We start from the raw sequence: 25953 nt of genomic DNA on the forward strand, positions 1-25953 counted from the left end.
ATTACCATCACCTTCCGCCAGGACCTCAGGCTTCTCTAAATTTCCCCTTCCTATTCTGCTCTCTCCACCATCACTGTGGGGGCGTTACCAGACTGCTGTAGTTGTTAAGTGTCATTGAGTTGGTTCTGATTCATAGTGACCCTACGTACAACAGAAGGAAATGTTGCCCAGTCTTGCGCCATCCTCACAATTGCTGCTATGTTTGAGCCCTTTGTTGAAGTCGCATTTCTAGGCTAAGGAGGGTCAAGTTTACGGACATAGTTTTCAGGGGCAGGTCACCACCTGGGCTTCCTAACAGTGCTATGGAGATAAGAGAGGCGGAGTTAGCATGTGTCTCCTTGTCTTTTCTAATGGTCGTATTTGTCAACTCCAGACATTGTGCAGTGAAAACACATCACAGCTGCTATCTTTAAAGTAACTCTACTGAGTGCTTCTACGCTTACCCCAAACCCACTTAAATGAGTTGGTTCTGACTCACAGTGACCCTGTATAGGGTTTCCAAAGGCTGTAAATCTTCCATGAGAACAGATAGCCTTCTCTTTCTCCTGTGGAGCAGCTGGTGGGTTTGACCTGCCAACCTTGTGTTTAGCAGTCCAGTGCTCCTCCTAGAAATTGCTGAGCTCTTTCTGTGTGACAGAGGTGGTGTTAGCTGCTGTGAAGCCTTGCTGACTCAAGGAGACCTTCTGTAGAACGGTATGAAACATCACGGGGTCCTACACCATCTTCAAGATAGTTGGTAACCGGATAATATTATGCTGTGATTTATAGGATCTTCACAAGTTAATCTTCAAAAATCGATCACCAGGCCTTTCTTCCTACTTTATCTTAGTTAGGAAATTCCCCTGACACCTATCCACCATGGGTGAAATACTGGTGGCATAGCTTCCAGCATCACAGTAGCATGCAAGCCACCACATTATGACAGACTGACAGGCAGTTGGTGGGTCCTCTGAATCCTCAATTTACAGAAGAGAACATGGAACAAGTGGGGAGGGATCGGGGTTGGGCATTGTATGTCCCAAGTGGGAGGAGAATTGTAACCACTGACGTTGTTTAGAACTGCCAGTGCAGGATTTTCAGGCTGTTTTCTTGTTTTTAAATTCTCCACAATGTACTTTCTTAGTGCCTGTCCCTGGAGAAGATCACTCCCATCTTTCCCCCTTCCCCTGCCCCCATTATACAACTGATACCAAGACCCAGGTAAGACCCAGAGAAGTTACTGAGCTTTGAAGACAGTGAACCTTAGCTGTCTAATAACCTGGGCTTCCAACCACGCCACTGTACAATCACTGGCAGATTTCCTCTAGAGACATTTTTTGTTGTTATAGCTCCAAGAATGCTACTAGCCTCTAGTAGGTAGAGGCCAGAGAAGCTACTAAACATCTTACAATGCATAGGACAGTCCCCACAACAAAGAGTCATCTGGAACAAAGTGTTAATGCCAAGATTCAGAAATTCCTGCATTAGACAGTAGGAAGGTGTCCTGGGATGCTCATGAGATGCCAAGGAAAGACTTAATTTTTACGACCTATCACATGATCCAAAAGACTTTCTCATTTTCCTACAATGCTTTATGTCCTTTTGTTGTTGTTGTTAAGTGCCCTTGAGTCTGTTCTAACCCATAGTGACCCTGTATAGGATTTCTGAGGAGCAGCTGATGAGCTTGAACCACTGACCTTGTGGTTCAAATCAACTTTGCAGTCCAGCACATTAACTCACAGAACCACACCAGGACTCCTGTGTCTTTTAGGGTGACGATAAATATTGATAGTATACAGTATGTTGTATCAGCAGCGTTGTCACTGGTTTGCTGAGGTAAAGGCTATTTGACCCACCCATCCTTTCATAAACATGTGCTGAGCATATCCCCTGTGCTTGAATGAATCTAAAAACACTGTTTTTGCCCTCAAGGTGCTTATTGCTTAGTGGGAAGACAGTTAAGGAAACAATTACAATACAGTGTGCTAAGTCCTAGCAAGGATGCTCAGAAGAAGAAGGGCACAAACCCACATTGTGTAGGGGGTCAAGGAAGGTGCCCAAGAAGGAAGGCTAAACTGAACAATCATTGCAGGGCAAGGGAATGGTGTGTGTTTGAGAGGAGAGTGTGAGAGGGAGAGCATCATGCGTCAATTACTGCAGGCGTTTTGGGGGTAGCTGAACCTTAGGGTATAAGTGGAAAAGGAGATGGGGCTGGAAGAGATTTCAGGGCCTGGTACAACACTGGGGGACTCATCTGTCATGCTAAGGTCCCTGGGTTTTATTCTGAAGGCAATGGGAGACTTTAAAACCAGGGGTGATGTGATCAGACTTGCAAAAAGGGAGGAAGAGTGTGGATTGATGTCTATAAGGAGATCAGATTAGGAGAAAGATGCAGGGGTCCTGGCAGAAGATAGTGTGATCAGAACCAAGGTAAGCGCCATGGGGGTGAAGGAGTGTGGGGAAACACCAGAGATTTAGGACTAGAATCTTTCCGTTTTGGTGGCTGGTTTAATTGGAGATGGCTGTAGTGTAGGAGAGGGCAAAGTTTGGGTTATTCATGATTGTAATAAAAATATTGACAAAACAAAACAACCTAGAGAATTAGCTATTATTATCCACATTTTAGTAGGTGACAAGCCTGAGACCCCAAGAGATTACATTACTTACCCAAAGCCCTACCATAAGGAGGGATCAGAGCAGCAAATACTTGAATCTGAACCCAGGTCTCTCTCTCTCTCTCTCATTTCTACTTTATTCTGCCAAGACCCCAGTTCTGAGTGGCTGATTGATGGATGTAAATAGATAGCTCACACACAGTTAAATACAAATAGTAAAGTTTGAGAGTCTTGTGATTAGAAAGATGTTAATGTGGCACTGTGGTGCTGCTGGATAAGGCACTGGACCACAAGGTTGGCGGTTCAAACTCACCAGTCGCTCCTTGGAAACCCTATACAGGATCACTACGAATTGGAACTGACTCGATGGTGCTTAACAGCAATGTGGCACTGTAGGATAAACTGTACACCAACCACAAGATCAATGGGCAGTTCAAGCCTACCAGCTGCTCGTTGGAAACCCTACACAGGGTCGCCATGAGTTGGAATTGACTCGATGGCAGTTAATAATAACAACAATGAATGTACTAGGTGCCATCTTCTAAATTCTAATGACAGTAATTTAAAAAACAAAACAAAACAGAAAACACTTAATGCTGGCAAAGTTCTGGATGAGCTGGTTGGCATGTTCATTTCTGAGGGAAAAGTTGAAGCCACTTGCAATAGGCATTGGGAATTCAAGAATCCGCTTCTGCTTTTAAAATAGCAGAACCAAATAAGTGATCACAGCATCATTTAGTGACAGAAAAGAAGAGACAACATTTACTCAACTGCAAGAGGGCAAAGGGGGTGATTCGTCAAATTTATGGAATATTTGTAGCTTTAAAAATGATCAGATGAGGGGACTTCAAGAAGTTTATGGGGAAATTCCACTATCTTTTAAATTTCATATGAAAAATGCTTATGACAGAATGTTGAGGAAAGGAAATAGAATTGAAGGAGCACATGGAGAAAGTGGTGTTTCATTTGCAAAGGGCAGGAGAAGTGCATTTACTTTACAAGATGCCTTTGTTGAGTTTTTCTTCCTCCTCTGTTTCCTCTTCTCTTCTTCCCCTCCTTTCTCTTCCTTTTTCCTTCTTCCTCTATCCCACCTCTTGCTCATCTTCTACCGCCTTTGCCTCTCTTCTTCCTCCTCATTTTCCTTTTATGATTTCATTTTGCAACAGTGAGAGTGAGGAATCCAAAGATTGAAGAGATGAAAGGACTTGTCTAGGCTGGGAAGCAGGGACAACACATCCTGTGCCCTTCTCACTGTCCTGTATGTGAAAAGCTGTGCTGACCAGGGGTGGGACGCAGGTGGTCCTGAGGGGGCTCCCTGTGAGGAACCCCCCGCTGCTGGTATGCTGAGGCCTCAGGGCTGTCTCTTCAGTTTGTCAGGTGTGCCTACGTCATCATCCTCATGGCTATATACTGGTGCACAGAAGTCATCCCTTTGGCCGTCACCTCCCTCATACCTGCCTTGCTTTTCCCACTCTTCAAGATTCTGGACTCCAAGCAGGTGAGCAGTCCCCCCAGGGTTCTGGCAGCTTCCTGGTTCTCCCATTGGCTTTTTCCACACTGCCTGGACCCAGGCGTGGCGAGAGAAGCCTCCTCTGTGAGTTCTCCTGGCATGGAGACATGCCCCCCAAGCCTTCAGCCCTGCTCTGAGCCGTCCTTGAGGGCAGCGTCTAGACCACTTGCCTGTCTCTTGGGATTTGAGTGGCCCTCTTCCAAGCAGTGTGTATCTCTCTAGGTGTGTGTCCAGTACATGAAGGACACCAACATGCTGTTCCTGGGTGGCCTTATTGTGGCAGTCGCTGTGGAGCGCTGGAATCTGCATAAGAGGATCGCCCTGCGCACGCTCCTCTGGGTGGGGGCCAAGCCCGCACAGTAATTATGCCTTCTCTCTCTTGTCACATTGACTCTGCATGGACCCCAGGCCTGGGGATGGGGACGTGATGGAGCAGGGCACCCACAGGCTGACCATGGGCTTACCTGGCCTCTCCCTAAGTGGGCCATGTGCCAGTCTTAGCTGGGGAAACCAGATGCATGAGCAGTGGTAGCTGGCACATGGTGAACAACAGTGAGTGGATGTGGGGGTAGGTCAGTGAAGGCTCCTGCATGTTAGGAAAGATCCTTGAGGAGGCTTCCAGGCTCCATAGGGTGAACAGTAGGTGGTAGAGGGGTGCTTGGAGGGAAACTATGGGGAAGGCAGGCAAGAGGTGGCTCATCTCAAGGGAAGCAGAAAGGTTGTCTTCCAAAGCTGAGATATCCATTTCTCCTGAAAAGAAACTTTGTCCTTTTCCCCTCATTGCTCATAGCTTTGTGTCCACTGCCTTCCTCCACCAAAAAGCACATGGGTCATTTCCAATCAACCAACGGAATCAGTATAATCATAATATGAAGGTTATATTGTGTGTCTACTTCATGTTTCATACTTCGGACATATTCTCAGGAGGGACCAGTCCCTGGAGAAGAACATCAGGTTTGGTAAAGTAAATGGTCAGAGAAAAAGAGGAAGACCCCCAATGAAATGGATTGGCACAGTGGTGGCAGCGATGGGCTCAGGTGTAGCAATGATTGTGAGGTTGGCCCAGGACTGGGCAGTGTTTCGTTCGGTTGTATATGAGGTTGCTATGATGCACCTAACAACAACAGTGCTCCTCAGACATGAACTTGGGGGCTTTATATATGACTTCATTCAATTCTCAGCAATTCTCAACAACTCTGAGAGCTGTGTATTATTCCCAACACTACTATCCAAATTTTACAGATGACAGATTTGACACAGAGAGAGAGGTTAAGTGATTTGCTGACAGTCAGATGGGGGATTGGACACAGTCTGACCAGCACATGTTCCTAGACATGCCCCCTCGAGGAATTCAGGATCAATCTTTCTCTGACACAAGATGTTGCCTGAATGATGGTGGACCCCCGCCCAGTCCTTGATTGGCAGCTGTAGGCTCCCTGTTAGCTGAGTAAGGTTGCACATAAGGTGTACTGGCCAGGACTCGAGCCTGGGTCTCCCACATAGAAAGGGAGACTCTATCATTGGGCCATCACTCCCCACTATCTGATGGTTTTGATGTTGTCGTTAAGTACCGTTGAGTTGGTTCCGACTCATAGTGACCCTATATAGGATTTCTGAGGACTGGCTGGTGAGTTTGAACTGTCAACCTTGTGCCACACCAGGACTCTGCTGGTTAGTTCACAGTAGAGACCCCTAAGAAAGACCTGGTGGTCTGCGTCCTGAAGATTGCTGCTGTGTGCCATCAAGTCAGTACTGACTCATAGCGACCCTGTATAGGGTTTCCAAGGCTGTAAATCTCTATGGGAGAAGAAGGCCTCATCTTACTCCCGCTCCCTAAAGGTTACAGCCAAGAAAGTCCATTGGGAAGCTCTACTGTGTCTCAGGGGTTGCCATGAGTTTGAATCAACTTGATGGCACCTAACAACAACACACACCTCTGAGATAGCCTCATGTTAGGGACCATGCAGACCCTGAACAGATACAGATCCTGGGTCTGCCCCCCAAGACCCAGGGCTCCGTTGGTGCCTCAGATTTCCCCAAGAAGAGGTCTTTGTGGCTCTCTGGTCTCCCTCCATACCAGGGAGAACCCACAGATTTAGGCAGTTTCAGGAGGCATTGATTTCCTCTAATCTTTATGGACAAATCAAGAGTCATAACACGTTCTAGAAATGTGAAATTTCAGTGGCCCAATTTCCTCCACCAGAGGATGGGAAGGAGGTCTCTATAGCGGGCTTATTCTGGACACAGTGTGCTTGAAAGCTCTGGCTTCCAAATCCAAGAATTTAGCACAGGCTTTTCTGCTCTTGCCTGTCTTGTGGCTCCTCTTCAGAGACCTCTCACTGCCCATGACACTGACTGACCTGGAAAGCAAACTTTATTTTGAGGCCCCTTGGTGCCTTGAAGCGTAATATACCTTCTAGGACAGCTAGATCCTGTAAATTCCCTCTCACTCACCCTCTGCTCGGCTCTGCTCTTATAAGTCCAGAAACCCAGGCTTTCCAGATCCCTCCTTCAAGCTTTCACTCCCAAACAAATGAGTGACTCTTATGAGGAGCATGGCAGCACAGGGTCACAGAGGCAGAGAGCAGTTGAGTTCCAGACAGCCAACCTTCTCCAAGCTCCCTCTGTTCCCGGCCTTATACCAGGTATGGAGGCGCCATTGAGGAGAATCAGACCCTGCCTCTGTGCTTAAGGTGGTCACACTCTAAGGAGAGTGCAGATGTGGAAACAGCTGCTCAGACTCCCACAGAGTAACAAAAACGAGGAGGGTAGGTCTCAGAATGGAGAACCGTGAACTAGCATGCACTGGGAGGGAGGCCACAGAGAAGGGCCTTGTCAGCTCAGGTTTTGAAGAGACATGAGGACGTTTCTAGGCAGATGGCTGAAGTGGGAATTGGCGCGAGATAAAGTGTGAGCAAAGGGAAGCTGTTTTCTGAATCCTGCTTGTTTGAGCTGGTCCATTGCAGAGTGAAGTGTGATTGTGAGGCAGTGGTGGTGGCGTCAGCAGGAGGGAGGTCACACTTCCCCATGCTCCCTCCATAGCTCATCCTACCCTGAAGGTTGACTTTGCATAGCTCTTCTCAACTTAGGGAGAGAAGAGTCAGGGTCTGCAATGGGTGAGGACCTCCCAGACAGAAGTGGAGAGCCAGTACTACCTACCTGCAAGGTTACACTGTTTCATTGTGACCCCCAAATGTCCTGGCCATACTAGGGCAAACTCTCTACATTGGATTGCACCATCTGGATGCTGCCTATTCATTGGTTCTGACTCATATGTGACCCTGTGCACAACAGAAAGAAACACTGCCCAGTCCTTCGCCATCCTCACAATTATTGTTACGTTGAGCCCATTGCTGCTGCCACTGTCAACACATCTCCTTAGGGACACTGACTCTTTTCATCCACCCTCCACTTTACCCAAGGAGCTCTGGTAGTGCAGTGGTTCTAAGTTGGGCTGCTAACCTCAGGTCAGCAGTTCGAAACTAGCAACCATCCTGCAGGAAAAAGATGAGGCTTTCTGCTCTGTCAGGGTTTGCCCTCGACATAGTTGTGTTGTTCACGAGTGTTTGGTTCACGAGGAGGGGAGATCCAGCGGCGATAGGGATAGCGAAAGAATACACAGACAAACAGAAGAAGGGAGACAATGAGGCACCCCAAAGCCAGGGTGGATACATCACTGGTGGGCAGGCTTGGGACTACAGGCATCATGGCCTCTGCAGGCAGCGACTCACTGCCCTGCAATCTTTACTACATGCCTTCCAACCCGTAATGCACTGCTATCTTTACTCCATGCCTTCCAACCAGTAATGCACACCTGGGGAGGCCCGGGCCTCTGCTTTATTTAGGGGAGGAGTTTCACACCAAGCTGGGAGGGACTTAGGCAAGGTACAGCTAACATCAGTACTTTTCCAGACATTCAGGTAACTTTACATCATACTTCGCTGGTTCGAATCCCAGGCCAGCAACTTGGATTCTCAGGCCCAATTAACATATCTATAGCCCCTGAGGTCAGTTGGGGGAAGGTGAGAGTTCTGCAGGAGACGCCCAGGTGAATGGGCTGCACCTGGAAAAGGGATTAGGGAGGATGGGTTCTTTGTCTATAGAACAAAGAACCTAGAAGCAGCTAAAATATTTTTAGTTAATCCGTTGGAGAAAGGTTTAACCTTGCAACCTTTAGTCTTGGCTTTAGGAAAGTATCACATTTATCTGTGGATTTTCAAAGGCTCCGTGTATTAATTTAATATATATATAACTGAATATTAAGATGAAAGCAATTTGTCATTAACTGCCAGTGGCCTCATTTGTTACACTCGGGCCTATAGGGCCTCGAACCTCTGACCAGTCTTACACGGTCCACAACACTGCTCCTATAAAGATTTATAGCCTCAGAAACCTTATACAGAGTCAGTATAAATCAAAACTGACTCTACAGCACACTACCATGACCACTTAACCATGCATGATGTCCTTCATGAGAGACAAAGTCTTGCCATCTTGACATCTAAGGAGCAGTATGGCTGTACTTCTTCCAACACAGCTTTGTTTTTCCAGCAGTTCATATAACATCACTATTTTTCTATAACACCATAACTCAAATACATCAATTCTTCTCTGGTCTTCCTTATTCATTGTTGAATTTTCACATGCATATAAGGCTATTGAAAATACCATGGCTTGAATCAGGCGCACCTTAATCCTCAAACTGACATCTTTGTTCTGTTTGAGGACACTAAAAAGGTCTTGTGCATCAGATTTGCCTAATGCAATACAATGTTTGATTTCTTGACTACTGCTTCCATGAGAGTTGATTATGGATCCAAGCAAAATGAAATCTTTAACAGTTTTAATCTTTTCTCCATCTATCATGATGTTATTTGTTGGTTGAATTGTGAGGAATTTTGTTTTCTTTACATTGAGGTGTAATGCATACTGAAGGCTGTAGTCTTTGATCTTCATCAGTAAGTATTTTAAATTGTCTTGGTCTTCAGCAGGCATAATTGTTGTTGTTAAGTGCTATCAAGTTGATTCCAACTCACAAGGACCTTGTGTAGGATTTCTGAGGATTGGCTGATGGGCTTGAACTACTGAACTTGTAGTTAGCAGTACAGGGCTTATCCTACAGCGCCATACCAGGACTCTAAGCAAGATTGTATCATCTACATATTGCAGCCTGTTAATGCATCTTCCTCCAATCCTGACGCCATGTTCTTCATATAATCCAGCTTCTTGGATTATTTTCTCAGCATGCAGGTTGAACAATAAATACGATGAAAGAATACAATCCTGGCACACACCTTTCCTGATTATAAACGATTCAGTATCCTCTTGTTCTATTCGAATGACTGCTCGTTGGTCTTTGTAGCAGTCCTCATGAGCACAATGAAATGTTCTGGAATATCAACTCTTCGCAATGTTATGTATAGCTTGTTGTGATTCATGCAGTAGAAAGTCTTTGCATAGTCAATAAAGCACAATTCAACATCTTTCTGGTATTCTCAGCTTTCAGCCAAGATCCATCTGATGTCAACAATGATATCTCTAGTTCCACGTCCTCTCCTGAATCTGGCTTGAATTTCTGGCAGTTCCCTGTCAATGTACTGTTGCAGCCATTAAAAATGATCTTCAGCAAAATTTTACTTGCTTGTGGTATTAAGGGTATTGTCTGATGATTTACATATTCCCTAGCTCAATGGAATTGGCACAAATATGGTTCTATTCCAATGGCTTTGCCAGGTAGCTGTCTTCCAAATTTCTTGGCGTAGATGAGTGAGTACCTCCAGTGTTTCATCAGTTTGTTGAAATATTTCAATTTGTATTCCATCAATTCCTGGAGGCTTGTCTAGGTTGGGCCAATGCCTTCAGTGTAGCCTGGACGTCTTCCTTTAGTATGATTGGCTCTTGATCGTATACTAACTACCTCTTGAAATGGTTGAACATTGACAAACAGTAGATATAAACAATGCAGGAAGGAGGAAAGGAAGAAAGTTAAGAAGGAAGTGAGGGAAGAAAGAAAAAAGGAGGAAGGGAGGGAGAAGAGGCACCCAAGTTGTAATCAGCCATGGTGAATACTAGCACCTTGGTCTGCACTGGCCCCTCGAATTTCTGCAGTGTTGACTTAACCCCCAGTTGCTACGCAGGGGCAGGGATGGGAGCAGTTGGGGAAGACGCGTGGGCTTTCTTTCCTTCCTGCTCTGCTTCTGCAGGCTGATGCTGGGCTTCATGGGCGCCACAGCCTTCCTGTCCATGTGGATCAGCAACACGGCCACCACAGCCATGATGGTGCCCATCGTGGAGGCCATGCTGCAGCAGATGGAATCCACCAGGTCAGCCACTGCACTGGAGCTGAGGGACAAGGGCAAGAACAACGAGTTGCCAGGTGAGGCCCTGACCAGGGATTTGCCTCCGGATCGGGTTGAGAGCCCACAATGGCAACCTACCCCAGGCTGCCAAAAACTTTGGCCACCTCCTACCACTCTCCCCCAGCTGCGCAGAGCCCTCCTTTCAATAGGGCTCTGTTGAGAAAATAAGATCTCCATAAATTTAGGAATGTATATAAAAAGTTAGATACTAGCTGTGATGTTATTTCCTTTAGTAGAGTTTGTAGCAAAGTCACGTCCTCAGTTCCCGCCAACCACAGAAATCAATGAGTCAGCCCTACCTCACTATTCATTCATCATCAGACATTTTTGAGTCTTATTGGGTGCCTTCCAGATCTTGTTACTCTTACTCATCCTCAGGGAAGCTCTCTCTGACCTGAAACAGTTCAACTCCCTTCGCTCTCTGTTTGGGCTGAATGTTTGGGCTGAAGGTTGAGAAAAGCAAGTGAGTCTAGAGAGGCAGAGTGGGTGCTGGAGTGGGCGGGTTGCCCTCGGGACCAGCTCAGGCCTATATACCTCATCTAACAGCCCCTGTGTCTGCCACAGGGAACCAAGTGATTTTCGAAAGCCCGGTCATGGGGCAGGAAGAGGACAAAGACAGGAAGAGCATGTGCAAGGCCATGACACTATGCGTATGCTATGCAGCCAGCATTGGCGGCACGGCCACCCTGACCGGGACAGGACCTAATGTGGTACTCCAGGGCCAGATGCATGAGTAAGTCACTGGCCATACCATCTAAAGTGAACCCTAGGGCTGGGGGACCTACTCATCTCTCTCACCCCTACAGCTGGACCCTGGGGAGCCCGACAAGGGTGGGAAGATGTGTCCCATCCAACCTCCAGTTCCAGCACCCCTGCACCCACTCAGAAGTCCTCAGAGGGGTGGGGTCTGATGACAGTCCACAGACCTAACGGAGTCAACGTCCAGGGGTGGAGTGAATTAAGACCAAGCTTGCCATCTGTCCTGGGTGAATCCTATCTTTCTTCCCTGGATTTAGCATTCTCAATAAGAGAGGGACTATGGATTGACCTCAGAGCTAAAGTAATAGCTATGATACCTTATTCCCAAATGACTGACCCTTGTCTCAAACTGGTAGAAAATGGTTCCTGTTGTTAGTTGCCACTGAGTTGGCCCCAGTCCTGCACCATCTTCATGACCAATGATGTGTTTGAGCCCCTTGTTGTGCCATTGTGCCTTCCAATCCAGTGGGCTCATCTTCCAGCAGGACCTCACCGGACAACATTTCCTTGTGATTCATGATTCACATTGGTCAATTTTCAGAAGCAGCTCCTTTTGTCCCAGTCTGTCTTAATCTGCAAGCTCCTTTGAACCACTGGGTGAGTCCACTGATCTTTGAAATACCAGTGGCATAGCATCCAACATTATAGCAACACACAAGCTCCCACAGTAGGACAAACTTGGGTTGTTGATGGTGAGGGTCCTGTGATTGTAGGGGTCTGTGGATGAGATGAAGGCTGGGAGCTAAGTGACCTCGGATGGTATGACTCTCAAGGACATGAGACCTTGTGAAGCCCCAGGTGGACCATAAAAATACGTTGGAACTTCCAGTCTTGGCCAAAAAAGGACACAGCCCATGAGGACCCCAACTCGGCCTCAGGCCAAGCGAAGCTAGGTTCACAAAAGTGAGGGGAATCAGGACACTGTCCATGTGGAACTTTCAATCTCTTGAGGGTGGCAGATGCTAGAAAGTTCCAGTTAGGTGTATAAAAGCATTCATTGAGATATGTACACATTGTACTCTGCACAAAGGGAACAAAAATCAGATGGCACCTGTTCTGTTCGGAGAAGAGCCCTTGGACAGAGGTGGGAAGGGCAGCTGGCACAGGAGCTGATAGCTGGTTGGACGGCCTCAGTTCTCCACAGCTCAGCTTCTGAACCAGTATTTCTCTTTGCAGATTGTTTCCTGGCAGTAAAGACATCGTGAACTTCGCCTCTTGGTTTGGATTTGCCTTCCCCAATATGCTGATAATGCTGCTGCTTGCCTGGCTCTGGCTCCAGTGTCTTTTTATGAAATTCAAGTAAGTTAGCAGCTGCTTACAGAGACTCAAAGTATGCCTCATCCCTGCTGAAAAGCCCTCAGATTCAGCAGGCGAGTTGTCCAAGTTCATGTCTGGCCCTGACCTTGATCTCCAGCCTCATGTCCCACTTTTTGGTCCTCCAGTTCCACATGCCCCAGGCTGCTCACTGTGCATAACCCTCTTCCTGCAACGCCATTCCTAACTTCCTTGCTTCTCTTCCTACCTCCTCAGCCTTCAAAGCCCAGTTCAAATGCTGCTTCCTCAGTGACACCTTCTAGTTTGTTTCCTCCCTTAATTCCATCTCAGAAGAACTGGTTCTCTAGGCTGCCCCCTGGATATATCATAACCCATCACTGATACCCATCCTCATGTTCCAGTGTGTCCATCCTCTGACCTTGATATTCTCAAGGACAGGGCCTGAGGTCAATCCTGTGACCCCTGCACCCAACACAACTTGCACTTGGCTCAGGGAGAAAGAACAGATGTGTTTGTCCAAATCTGTGCCAAATCTTCCTTGCTGGACAAACATCCACTTGGCCACATGTGTCTACTAGGTCAGGTCACATTTATGCCTAAATCAACCCCAACCCCGAACTTTACCAAATGCCTACAATGTTCCCAGCACATTCAGATTCGGGAAAGTTTACCTTCCAATTCCCAGCACAGATCGGCCAGTTCTCCACTTCAACCTTGACAGCACCCAGATCTTGGACAGAAACCATGAAATTCAACTGACAAACTAACACCTGTGAAGCGTTGTTGTTTTTAAAGCCAGGGATTTTAATTGTGGTGTAAAGTGGTCTTCTCATGTAAGGATAGGAAGTGCTTTAGTATATAGGGACCAAGTGAAGAACTGAGGAGTAAGAAACCAGAGGGAAGAAAGGTCAGAGCAGGGAGACAAAGGTGCCTGTGAACACCTCTGATTTAAGGAGCAAAATGAAACGCTTTCCTACATTTTCTCCTGAAGGAGGACCTGTTTGGAATGTCTGCCATTAACAGTGACTCAGGGGAATCAGGGAGTCCTGGTGTGGTGCTCTGGGTTAATGCACCAGACTGCAAAGCCTTTTCAACTGCAAGGTTGGTGGTTCAAGCTCACCAGCTGCTCCTCGGAAACCCTATACTGGGTTGCTATGGGTTGGAATCAACTTGACTACACTTAACAACAACAACATAGGGAATCAAAATCCTGGTGTGGTGCTGCAGCATAATGCACTGGACCACAAGGTCAGTTTGAGCCTCAAGGTTGATGGGTCAAACCCACCAGTTGCTCCTTGGAAGCACCATACAAGGTTGCTATGAGTCAGAATCAAGAAATCAAATGATGTATTGCATTGGGCAAATCTGCTACACAATGTGTTGAAGAGCAAAGATGTCAGCTTAAGGACTAAGGTGCACCTGACCCATGCCATGGTATTTTCAATGACCTCATATGTATGCGAAAGCTGGACAGTGAATAAGAAAGACCGTAGAAGAATTGATGCATTTTAGTTACGGTGTTGGAGGGGAATATTGAAAGTACCGTGGGCTGCCAAAAGAACCAACAGATCAGTATTGGAAGTAGTACATTCAGAATGCCAGGATGGCCAGACTTCATCTCTCATACTTTGGACATATTGTCAGGAGAGACCAGTTGCTGGAGAAGGAGATATCATGCTTGGTAAGGTGGAGGGTCAGAGAAAAAGAGGAAGACCCCAATGAGATGGACTGGTACAGTGGCAGCAGCAATGGGCTCAAGCGTATTAACAATTGTGAGGTTGGCCCAGGATCGGGCAGTGTTTTGTTCTGTTGCGTGTAGGGTCGATGTGAGTTGGTACGGACTCGATGGCACCTAACAATAACAACAACAATAGGCAATCAAGGCAGTCATCTTCCTCCTCCTCATAGTAGGCATCCTGACACGCCCTTCCATCCTGACCTGCACACAGGTGGATGGGAGGCCCCTGTCTTTGCTTCTCACACCTGTTTCTTGACTGTCCCGAAGGCCTCTCAGGAGAACCGGGCCAAACCTGCTGCAGGCTGCAGATGCTTGTCTGTGTCTCCTCTATTTTTAGCAATACTGGCAATAACGACCAGCATTTATTGAATGCTTATATGTTCCAGGGAGGTGACGCAGTGGGTTAGGCACTGGGCTACTCACCAAAAGGCTGGTGGTTCAAACCCTCCAGGAGAAAGAAGAGACGGTCTGTTTCTGTAAAGATGTACAACCTCAGAAACCTGACGAATCACTTCTGCTCTTTCCAATGAGTCAGAATTGACACAACATCAGTGGGTTTGGTTTTAGGTTTTATATGTGTCAGATGCCCTATTATGTTCTTTGTATATATATGAATTGAATTAATCTTTCCAACAATCTGTGAGGTAGGTGCAATTGCTGTACTCAATGTACGGATAAGGAAACAGACACAGATGGGTTAACTGAGTGGCCTTGGGATTAGAACCCAGGCAGTCAGGCTCCAGCACTTGTACCTTCAAGCCACTACATTATATCTTCTCTTGAGGGCTCCAACCGTTGCTGCCTTTGATGCCTTTGGGGGCATGCTCTCCCAGCTCCCTGCCAGGAGCCCTTTTGTGACCTCCCCATTCAGCCTGGGGGCTACCCTGGAGCCCTGAGGCCAAGGGAATTTCATCACAGAGGGAGAGCCAGAGGAGCTGGCCTGGCTCCAAGACTACAAGGGCACCGTCTGGACTGTTGTGAACACCAGGTTCCAGGATGCTCCCAACCAAGAGCCTGAAGCTGGCCTGTCCCCCATCAGCTCTTCTTGGCTGTCACGGAAGACTTTGACGTGTTGGGACTGCGGAGACTGTGGCCCCATCTTAGCCTTTCCTGACTTGTTGCTCTCACTGGGAGCCTTATCATCCTATGTAGCCTTATTTAGATTCCTGAGTGGAGAGATAAAAGACAGCTTTTCACACCCATCTTGAAAGACAGGAACATGCCAGGACCTGGTGACTCTACATTTTGTGACCTCTGATACTGCCTCTTTTGAGGCAAGTGAGGCCCCTGTCTCTAGTTCAGGAAGCACATCTGCCTACTGTCAAGTTCCTCATCTCGATAATCATGGAGAACAACGTCACGGTCACTGCCTCTAGCATAATCCAGAAAACCTGTGTCTTCCTGAGTTTATTTATGGCCAGCTTCCAAGGCCACATCCAGACTCCTCAGGACCAACCAGTACTACATGGGATATTAAACTAGAATGACCACTTGTTCTTAAGTCAAATCTGACTCATGGTGACCCCATGTGTGTCAGAGTCACTGTGCTTTCTAGGGTTCTCAATGGTTGATTTTTGGAAGTAAATCACCAGGACTTTCTTCCAAAGCACCTCTGGTGGACTCAGACCTTCAACCTTTCGGTGAGTAGCCAAGCATGTTAACCATTCATACTGTCCAGGGACTCCACATGGGCTAATCCTGATGGTTTATGACCAATTTTCCTAATCAGACTAGCCTCCTGAAATGGGGAGGAGGGTTCCCCTGAACCCTTGCTATGGTGGAGGCATGCAGGGGCTCAAGGATCCCTCCACATCTTCTTCACTTGGCAGCACAGTCTGTCCAAGTTCATAAGCACCAAGGTGAAGACCACTCGGCAGCAGCAGGACACTGTGGTCCCATAACCCACCACCTACCCACCAGGATCCATGTTAATGCTCCCCCTATTAAATGAACCCAGGGATGAGTATGAAACTGCTTTGCCTAAGAGGGCCTTGAAGGCTTGGAGGTCCCACTGGGAGGGAACCAGCATTAGATGGCTGCATTTACAATGCAGTCCATGGTCTGGAGAATTGAGGACAGATAGTCAACACCCAGTGTAGCCTTGGGCTCCAAGAGTACTCGCTCCTTATCCTGGAAAGTAGAAGACCCTGGCCTGGCCCTAGAGTCTCTAGAACAGCAGGAGCCCGAAGATGGGTGCTTGGTAGAGATCCACAGATCCAAACAGACTCCTAAATGCCAGCAGAGTCATCTCCACCTACATCCTCTGAGGTAGATTCGGCAGATGAGCAGGAGGCAGGAAGAGCGAAGGAGGGCCTTGCCTCAGCCCCCATAGCAGCCGAGAGGCCACACTACAATCCTTCTACCACCTTCTGCTACACAGTGTGGGGCCAGCCACCCACCTGCTCTGCACCCTAAACTTGCCGCTCCCTCATCTTTTTTTTTCTTTGGCCATTTTAAGTGTCCAGTTCAGAGACACGGATTGCAGACACCATATTGTGCAACCATCACTATGATCTATTTCCCAAACTTTTCAAGCTCAGTGTCTGTTAAGCAATAACTTCCCATTCCCCCTTCCTCTCACCCCTGCTGACTGCCCACTAATAAACCTTGGTTTCTATGCCTTAGCCTATTCTAGATATTTCCTCTTAAATGGACTTATACAATGTGGATTCTTTTGTGACTGATAACATCTCACTTAACACACCAGTGTTTCTAAGGTTCATCCACACCATTTCTCTTCATGGCTGAAGAATATTGCATTTGATAGACTGTTCTCTCATTTTTTTTATTGTTTTCTTTTCTAGTTTTAAAAAATCCTGGGGCTGTGGAACAGAAAGGGAGAATAATGAGAAGGCTGCCTATGAAGTACTGCAGGAGGAATACAGGAAGCTAGGGTCCTTCTCCTTTGCCGAGGCCAATGTCCTAATCTGCTTCGTGCTGCTTGTGGTCCTGTGGTTCTCCCGAGACCCTGGCTTCATGCCCGGATGGCTGTCCATTGCCTGGACGGAAGGCGGCACCAAGTAAGTCATTCATTCCACAGAACCCTCTGGCTTAGTGCAATGGTGTCTAAACGCTGCTGCCCTTGGCCATGGGCCACTCATGCTTGGTTGGAGCAAGTCCTCTGTTCAGGAGGTGGGTTTCAGAAAACACACTGTTGGTTATACGAGTCACTTCTTTCTCATCAGTCTTCATGGAAAAGACTTCAGGTGTGTTCCTGAGGAATGTCTTTCTCCCCCAACAGGCTGAGCTGAAAATATTTGGCCAGGCAGGGGGGCCAGGGCTGTGATATAGAGCGATTTGTTGGGCCAGAAGTGGGGCTTCCAGAGTTAGGGGTTCTAAATCTCAGCTCTGCCATCTTTCCTTTCTTGTTGTTCTTGAGACCTGGGAAAGTCCTTCCCAGGACACACATCCAGGGTCCAGAAGATTCTTTAGACAGAAACATGGCAAAAGGGGGGGGCATCTGTAGTTCCTGTCCCAGCTAAGATATATATATATATATATATAATTTTTTTTTTTTCCAGCTAAGATATTTTTAGGATGGAAGAATGTTCTATGCTAGTCAAGGCAGGAGATGTGAGTAGAGACATGGCTTCCTATGGCGAGTTAGTCCATTTGGAAGGGCAAGTCCGGTCAGCGCCAAAGTCCCTACTGGTCAGGATTGTTATCTGTGGACTAATCACAAACACTACCTTTTCTGACACCACCTATGATCTCATAATCAACATAAATCAAAATCTCTACTTTCACTTCTCTGTTCAATTCCAACACCACCTCCATATGCAGCACTTTTTCCTCTGACCTTAACTACCCTGCCAGCATAGTGCTCACACTATGCCCTCCAGACTCCCAACTCTGCCCAAGGCCTCAGATGCCAGCAGCTGAGCAGGATCAGCATAAAGGAGAGATACATAGAGCGAGGTCTGGGAGGAGTCTCAACATCAAGCTCCAGTGAGTCATCCACCTGAAAACGGGTATTTCTCATCAACCAGGAAGCTCATGGAGATTTAGTAGCCAAAGCTTTTACTTGGAGTAATGCAAGCTCCATCCCGCTCTCCCTTCTGTTTGGCTGATAAGAGGGGCTCATAAGGTATTCTGTGGTGAGAACGTCTAGTCTGGCCAATCCCCAATCTCAGGGTGACTTCATCACCTTAATGGCATAACCTGTTAGGTATGGTCTGGAGTGTTCATCACTGACCACACTTAAATTCCAGGGAATTTTTAGAGATCTTATTTCAGGAACCAAGGGTAAAGACTACATTCTTTGAACCAAATTATTTGTGTAAAGTTAAATTCTAAACCCCACACTGGTAAGCACAGAAATCTAGAGAATCTGGGCAAGAAGAGGTCACAAAGTTCACCCATGGAGCATTGCAGGCTAGGAGAGGGAAGTAGGTTGTTCAAGACCACCCAAGTTGGTGGTAGAGCTAGACCAATAATGTGAGGCTCTGTTTCCAATCAGAACTCAATTTACCACCCAGTCCTGATCTAATGTTTCAGACACTAATTTTTTTTTTAAAGTTTTGATTGTGAATTGAGTGATAGTTTACAATGGGAGAACATTGGATTTACACCATCATTTCATTGAAATGACTACAGTCTCCTTGCATCATCATCCAACAGTATTTGCTTCTATTCCCTTTGGGGTGGGGTGTGTGTGTGTGTGTGTGTGGAGGTGTACACAAAAACACTCAGGAATATATAATAATTTAAACAACCAAAAGGCACATTCTGTAAGCCTGTCCCCTGGCCACCAGCACTCAGTCCTTCTCTTTCCATGAGTCTAGAGTCCTCAGCTGCTCCCTCTCTCCATATTCTCATCTCTGCCTCCATCTGTGGTGTTGCTGCTTCTCTGGATAGGGTCCCACATTCTGCTCATGCTCTTCTCCCTTGATGGTCCTAGGGCCCTCTGTTCCTGAACTGTAAGATTAACTACACCTACGTTTTTGTTACAAAACTTCTACCTTTACAGTTGTGACAGTTGCAATTAGTCATGATAACAATTACTCATTATTGAATCATAAGAATTTTATCCCCATCTCTTTTCACCAGACCCTTCTAGACAAGATGAAAACTATTCAGTGAGGATTCTTCCTTCCCCTACACACTCTTAAACTAAACTTCCTCTTGAAAACTTGTAAGCCAGTCACTTTGTGCCTTTATTGCCCCCTTATTTTAGGTAGCCAATGTCTAAGTTGCCTGTCCCTATATACCCTGGATACGGAGGGGATAGGATTGATACTTGATGTGAAGACTCCTTCCCTCTCAGTTGGTATTTTAAGCTACTACATCCACAAGTATAGGTCAAGTACATCAAACTGTAGCAATTTATACTCATTTCCTTTATCAAAAATTGTTTTTTTAATCTCCCTCTAGGTGAGTTCTGATTATCAAGCCATTGGGGCTAGGTCAAATAGGTACTATCTGCAAGTTTGGGTGTTCTTGTAGACACCAATTTTTATACCCAATTGAGCTTGTTTCTTTGTACTTTTTCTTTTATTGAGGTGAAATTCACATAAGATGAACCATTCTAAAGTGTGCAATTCAGTGGAATTTCATACATTCACAATGTTGTATAGCTACCACCTCTATTTTCAAAACATTTTCGTCACCCCAACAGAAAGCTCCTATTTGTTAAGTACTCACTGGCAACCACAATCTGTGTTCTGTCTTTATGGATTGGCCTATTTCGAACATTTCATATAAATGGAATCATGTCTTACGTAAACTTTGGTGTCTAGCGTTTTCCAATAATGTTTTACAGTTGCCCTGCTGTTGAAAGCTATGCTGCCTGCGTTTTAAATATCAGCAGGGTTACCCATAGTGAACAGATTGCAATGAGGTTTACAGACTAAGACAGGCTAGGAAGAAGGAGAGACAGACCACTTCTGAAAGTTTTGTCACTGAAAACCTTATGAACAGCAGCAGAGCATTGTCAGATATAATACCAGAAGAAGAGTCCCTCGGATTGGAAGGCACTCAAAATACAACTGGCAAAGAGCTGCCTCCTTAAAGTAGAGCAGACCTTAATGACATGAACGGAACAAAGCTTTCAGAACCTTCATTTGTTGATGTGGCACAACTCAAAGAAGAAACAGCTGCAAACATCCATGAATAATTGGAACATGGAATATACAAAGTATGACTTCAGAAAAATCGGAAATTGTAAAAAATGAAATGGAACGCAAAAACATCACTATCGTAGACGTTAGTGAGCTGAAATGGACTGGAATTAGCCATTTTGAATCAGACAATTATATGATTTATTATGCCATGAATGATAAACTGAAGAGAAATAAAATTGCTTTCATTGTCAGAAGAGTATTTCATGATCTGTCTTGAAGTTCAGTGTTGCTTGTGACAGGATAATATTCATATGCCTACAAGGAGAACCAGTTAATACCACTATTATTCAAATTTATGCATGAACCACTAAAGCTAATGATGAAATCCTGGTGTGGAGCTGTAGCGTCAGCACTGGACTTCAAACCACAAAGTCTGCAGTTCAAACCCACCATCCACTCCTCAGTAAATCTTATACAGGGCCACTATGAGTCAGAACCAACTCATCAGCACTTAACAACAACAACCAACTTCTTCAGTCTGAAATTGACCAAATAGATGATCAAGAGGCATTAATAATTACTGGTGATTGGAATGTGAACATTGGAAACAAAGAGGGAAGATCAGTAGTTGGAAAATATGGCCTTGGTGATAGAAACAATGCTGGAAATGTCTTGATAGAATGTTGCAAGACTTATTCATTGCAATACCTTTTTTCAACAATGTAAATAGTGACTATACACATCGGATGGACTACACAGGAATCAAATTGACTACATCTGTAGGAAGAGACAATGGAAAAACTCAATGACATTAGTCAAAACAAGGACAAGGGCCAACTGTAGAACAGACCATCAATTGTTCATATGTAAATTTAGACTGGTGTGGTGCTATAGGATAAGGACTGGATTGCTAGCTGCAAGACCACCAGTTCAAACCCACCAGTCACTCCTTGGAAACCCTCTACAGAGTTCCTGTGAGTCAGATCCAACTCAACAACACTTAACAAGTTCAGGATGAAGATGAACAGATAAAACAAGTCCAGGAAAGCTAAAATATGACCTTGAAGATATCCCACTTGAATTTAGTGACAATCTCAAGAATGGATTTGATACATTAGACACTAATTGTCAAAGTTTAGAAGAGTTGTGGGATGACATCAAAAGCAAAAGGTCATTTAAAAGACAGGAAAGAAAGAAAAGACCAAAATAGATGTCAGACAAGACTTTGAAACTTGCTCTTATATGTAAAGACGCTAAAGCAACTGCAAGAAATTAAGAAGTAAAAGAGCTGAACAGAAAATGTCAAAGGGCAGCTCAACAAGACAAAGTATTATAAGGAAATGTGCAAAGACCTAGAGTTAGAAAATCAAAAGGGAAAAACAGGCTCAGGGATTTCTCAAACTTTAAGAATTAAAGAAAAATTCATGCCTTCAGTTGAAATATTGAAGGAATCTATGGGCAAAATACTAAAGGATGCAGAAAGCATCAAAAGGAGATGGAAGGAATACACATCCACTGTACCAAAAATAATTAGTCTAGGCAAAGGGTCAGGTCCCCTCAGAGTAAACCCCCTTCCAAGATTCAGTGGGAATACACGCTCTGATTGGTGACCACATTCATCACCGATAAGGGGAAATGATGGAAAAACATCAATGAAGCTGCCAGCTAAGCCCTACAACGTTCAATAGACTCCTGTGAACCTGGGTGGAGACCTGGTTGGCTAGCAGTGTGGAAAAACCTAGGGACTCTTGGGCCCAGAGTCAGAGACACAGCCACAGAGGACAAGAGTGGAGAATGAAGCATCCAGCTGATAAGAAGAGAGGGCATATGCACATGAACACCCACACTTGCAGATAATACCCACTTGACCTGGCTTCAATGACTGGATGATCAGAGCTCAACTAGAAGAAGAAAGAAGAGGAAAATAACAGTAGTCTGATACAATTTGATGAACCTGACCTACACCTATGGATGCAGTAGCTCAAAAGAGGGAACAAATCTTTACAGCAAGGATCATTCCTATCCCCTCCATACACAGAGTAGACAGGGATGGGCAACTTGGACATTGGCTACACAAAATGGGGGGGCTACAAAGACAAGAAGTGACTGATTTACAAGCTTTCAAGAAGGAACCTAGATCCAGAGGGCGTGGAGGAAGGTAGAATCTCCACTGAATAATATCCAATCTGTCTAGGCGGGGCTGGTGAAAGGAAATGCAGATAGGTCTCTTGTGATACAATAGGGAATAATTAATAATTGTTATCAGGACTGATTGTGAGGGTCGGAAATGTAAAGGTAGACGTTTTGTAGCAGGGTGGGGAGTGATTAACTTTGCAGTCTAGGAGCGGAGGTCCCTGGGACCATGAAGGGAGAAGAGCAGAGAGCAGGACCTTACCCAGAGAAGCAGTGATGCCTGAAATGGAGGCAGAAACAATGATGTGGAAAGATGGAGCAGCTGGGGACTTTGGACACAGAGAGGGAGAGGGACTGTGTGCTGAAGATGGGGGGTGGTGGCGAGGGGGGCAGGCTTTAGGATATACCCGCTGATTGGTTGATGTTGCATGGAGGGGATTGTAACCATGGCAATGAAGCAATATAAGATAGGCTGAATGTAAAACTAACGTTCTCCCCTGTAAACGATCACATAATTCATAGTAGAACATTCAAAATACATAAATAAATAATTGGTCTATGTTCAGCCATTTCAAGAAGTAACATGAGCAAGAACTGATGGTACTGAAGGAGAAAGTCCAAGATGCACTGAAAGGCACTGGTGATAAACAAGGCTCAAGAAGAAACTGATGGAATAAAATAGAAATCTTTCCACAAACTGATGCTGCACTGGAGGCATTCACTAGTCTATGCAAAGAAGTTTCGATGATAGCTACTTGGCTATTGGAGGAGATCCATATGTGTTTCCATTCCAAAGACGTGATTCAACAGAATGCAGAAATCATCTAATACTATTGCTCATATCACATGCAAGTAAAATTTTTCTGAAGATAATGAAAAAACTATTGCAGCAGTACAGGGACAGGGAGCTGCCAGAAATTCAAGCCAGATTCAGAAGAGGACATGGAACTAGGGATATCATTGCTGATGACAGATGGATCTTGACTGAAAGCAGAGAATACCAGAAAGATGTTTACTTGTACTTTAGTGACTATGCAAAGACATTTGACTGTGTGGATCACAACAAACTATGGATAACATTACAAAGAATGGGTATTCCAGAACACTTAATTGTGCTCATGAGGAACCTCCACATAGGCCAAGAGACAGTCACTAGAATAGAACAAGGGGATACGGAAAGGTTTAAAATCAGGAAAGGTGTGTACTAGGGTTGTATTCTTTCATCACACTTATTCAATCTGTACACTGAGCACATAATCCAAAAAATTGTATTATATGAAGAAGAATGTGGCATCAGGATTGGAGGAAGACTCATTAACAACCTTCTATATTTTGGAGTCCTGGTGTGGTGCTATGGGCTAATGTGTCAGACTGCAAAGTCATTCGAACTGCAAGGTCGGTGGTTCAGGCTCACCAGCTGCTCCTTGAAAACCCTATACAGGGTCGCTATGGGTTGGAATGGACTTGAGTGCACTTAACAACAACATATGTAGATGACACAACCTTGTTTGCTTGAATCAAAGAGGACTTAAAATGCTTACTGATAAAGACAAAAACTACAGCCTTCCATAGGAATTATACCTCAATGTAAAGAAAGCAAAAATTCTCATAATAAATAACATCACGATAAATGAAAAATAGATTGAAGTTGTCAAAGACTTCATTTTGCTTGAATCAGCAATCAATGCTCATGGAAGCAGTAGTCAAGTAATTTCAAATGACGTATTGCATTAGGTCAATCTGCTGCTAAAGATCTCTTTAAAGTGTTCTAGAACAAAGATACCAGTTTGAGGACTAAGGTGCATATGTTCAGTCACCTCATATGCATGTAAAAGTGGGAAAATTAATAAGGAAAACCATAAAGTAATCAATGCATTTGAATTATGGTGTTGGTGAAGAATATGGCAAGTATCATGGACTACTAGAAGAAGAAACAAATCTGTCTTGGAAGAAGTGCAGCCACAATGCTCCTTAGAAATCAGGGTGATGGTGAGACATCGTCTCTCGTGCTTGGGAAATTTTGTTAAGAGGCACCAGTCCTTGGAGAAGAACATCATGCTTGGTGAAGTGGAAGGTGAGCAAAAAGAGCTAGAACCCAGCAAGGTGGCATGGCATGGTCCAAGCAATAATGGGCTCAAACGTAACAATAATTGTAAGGACAGCGCAGAACTGGGTAGTGTTTCCTTCTGTTATGCAGAGTCACTATGACTCAGCCTCACCTAGATGGTATCTAAGAACAACAACAACGCTTTCCAGGTTTATTCATGTTGTATTCATGTATCAATGCTTCATTTTTTTAATGTGACTGAATACTATCCCATTGTGCTTTGTTTATCCATTTACCTGTTAATGAACGTTTGGGCTGTTCCCATCTTTGGGGTTTTGTAAATAATGCTACAGTAAGCATTGGTGCACATGTGTCTGAATCCCTTTTCAGTTCTTTGGGGTATATACTGCAGAGTGGAATTACTGGATCATATATTTTTTTAATGTTTTATTGTGAATTATATGATATCCCCTATTTACATGGGAGAACTTTAGTTTTACATTCATTCCATCTTATATCATCTCACTGCCATGGTTCCAATCCCCTCCATGCATCATCAACCATGGATCATATTTTTAACATTTTGAAGAACTACCAAATGTTTTCCACAGTGGTTGCCCCATTTTTAATCCCCACTAGCAATGCATGAGGGTACCAGTTTCTCCACATCCTCACCCACATTTGTTATATTCTGTGTTTGAGCCACTCTGTGGGAGAAAGATGAGGCTTTCTGCTCCCACAAAGATTTAAAAGCCTTGGAAACCCTACACAGGGTCACTGTGAGTTGGAACCGATTCCATGGCGCTTAACAACAGTAGCATCTTCATGTACAAGCATTTAGACAGAACAGGTGGAGTTAAGACAGATGTGTTGAATGAGTGTTGCTTTGTGACTGAACTGCACTAAAGTCTTGCATTTTCTTCCCCCATCTAGATATGCCTCTGATGCCACTGTGGCCATCTTTGTGGCCATTTTACTATTTATTGTGCCTTCACAAAAGCCCAAGTTCAACTTCTGCAGTCAGTCTGAAGAAGGTAAGATTCCCGCTTGACTGGGGTCCCAACTCGCTGGGATTGGGGCCCTACTAGCAAAGGGTCTTCATAGGATTCCCTGCACTCTGGACCCAGGAGGAAGAAAATTCCATCCTCTTAAAGAGGATGCCCTACATTCCAGAACCTTCCAGTAGGGAAGTTTTTCAAGACTTCTCTGGGTGTTGTTTAATGCAGATCTCTTTTATTTTTAAAAATTATTTGAATTTTAAAAAATTAGAATAGGAACAGAAAAATGTTTTAAATTTCCCCTATTCTGTGTCAGTATTTTTTCCCTCCTGTCTTTGTTAATATGTATATGTATTACATGGTTATTGTTGTTGTTGTTAAGTGCCGTTGAGTCGGTTCCGACCCATAGCGACCCTGTGCAGGGTTTCCGAGGCTGTAAATCTTTACGGGAGCAGAAAGCCTCATCTTTCTCCCACGG

General features: G+C 45.1%; 1 protein-coding gene across 4 annotated transcripts in view; it reads left to right on the top strand.

Moving 5' to 3' along the window:
• Nucleotides 1–25953, top strand: part of SLC13A5 (solute carrier family 13 (sodium-dependent citrate transporter), member 5) — a 39573-nt gene that overhangs the window by 2765 nt on the left and 10855 nt on the right. For 2 of the 4 annotated variants that reach the window (XM_006863286.1, XM_006863289.1), the window contains exons 2-8: nt 3964–4092; nt 4327–4463; nt 10308–10480; nt 11028–11196; nt 12399–12521; nt 17040–17255; nt 25411–25511. In XM_006863286.1, the coding sequence (XP_006863348.1) occupies nt 3964–4092; nt 4327–4463; nt 10308–10480; nt 11028–11196; nt 12399–12521; nt 17040–17255; nt 25411–25511 (1048 nt within the window). The remainder of the gene's footprint in view (nt 1–3963; nt 4093–4326; nt 4464–10307; nt 10481–11027; nt 11197–12398; nt 12522–17039; nt 17256–25410; nt 25512–25953) is intronic. The other 2 variants (XM_006863287.1, XM_006863288.1) reach the window with 2 other exon arrangements.

The sequence above is a fragment of the Chrysochloris asiatica genome, unplaced genomic scaffold (genome assembly GCF_000296735.1).
Source record: "Chrysochloris asiatica unplaced genomic scaffold, ChrAsi1.0 scaffold00054, whole genome shotgun sequence".
NCBI lineage: Eukaryota > Metazoa > Chordata > Mammalia > Afrosoricida > Chrysochloridae > Chrysochloris > Chrysochloris asiatica.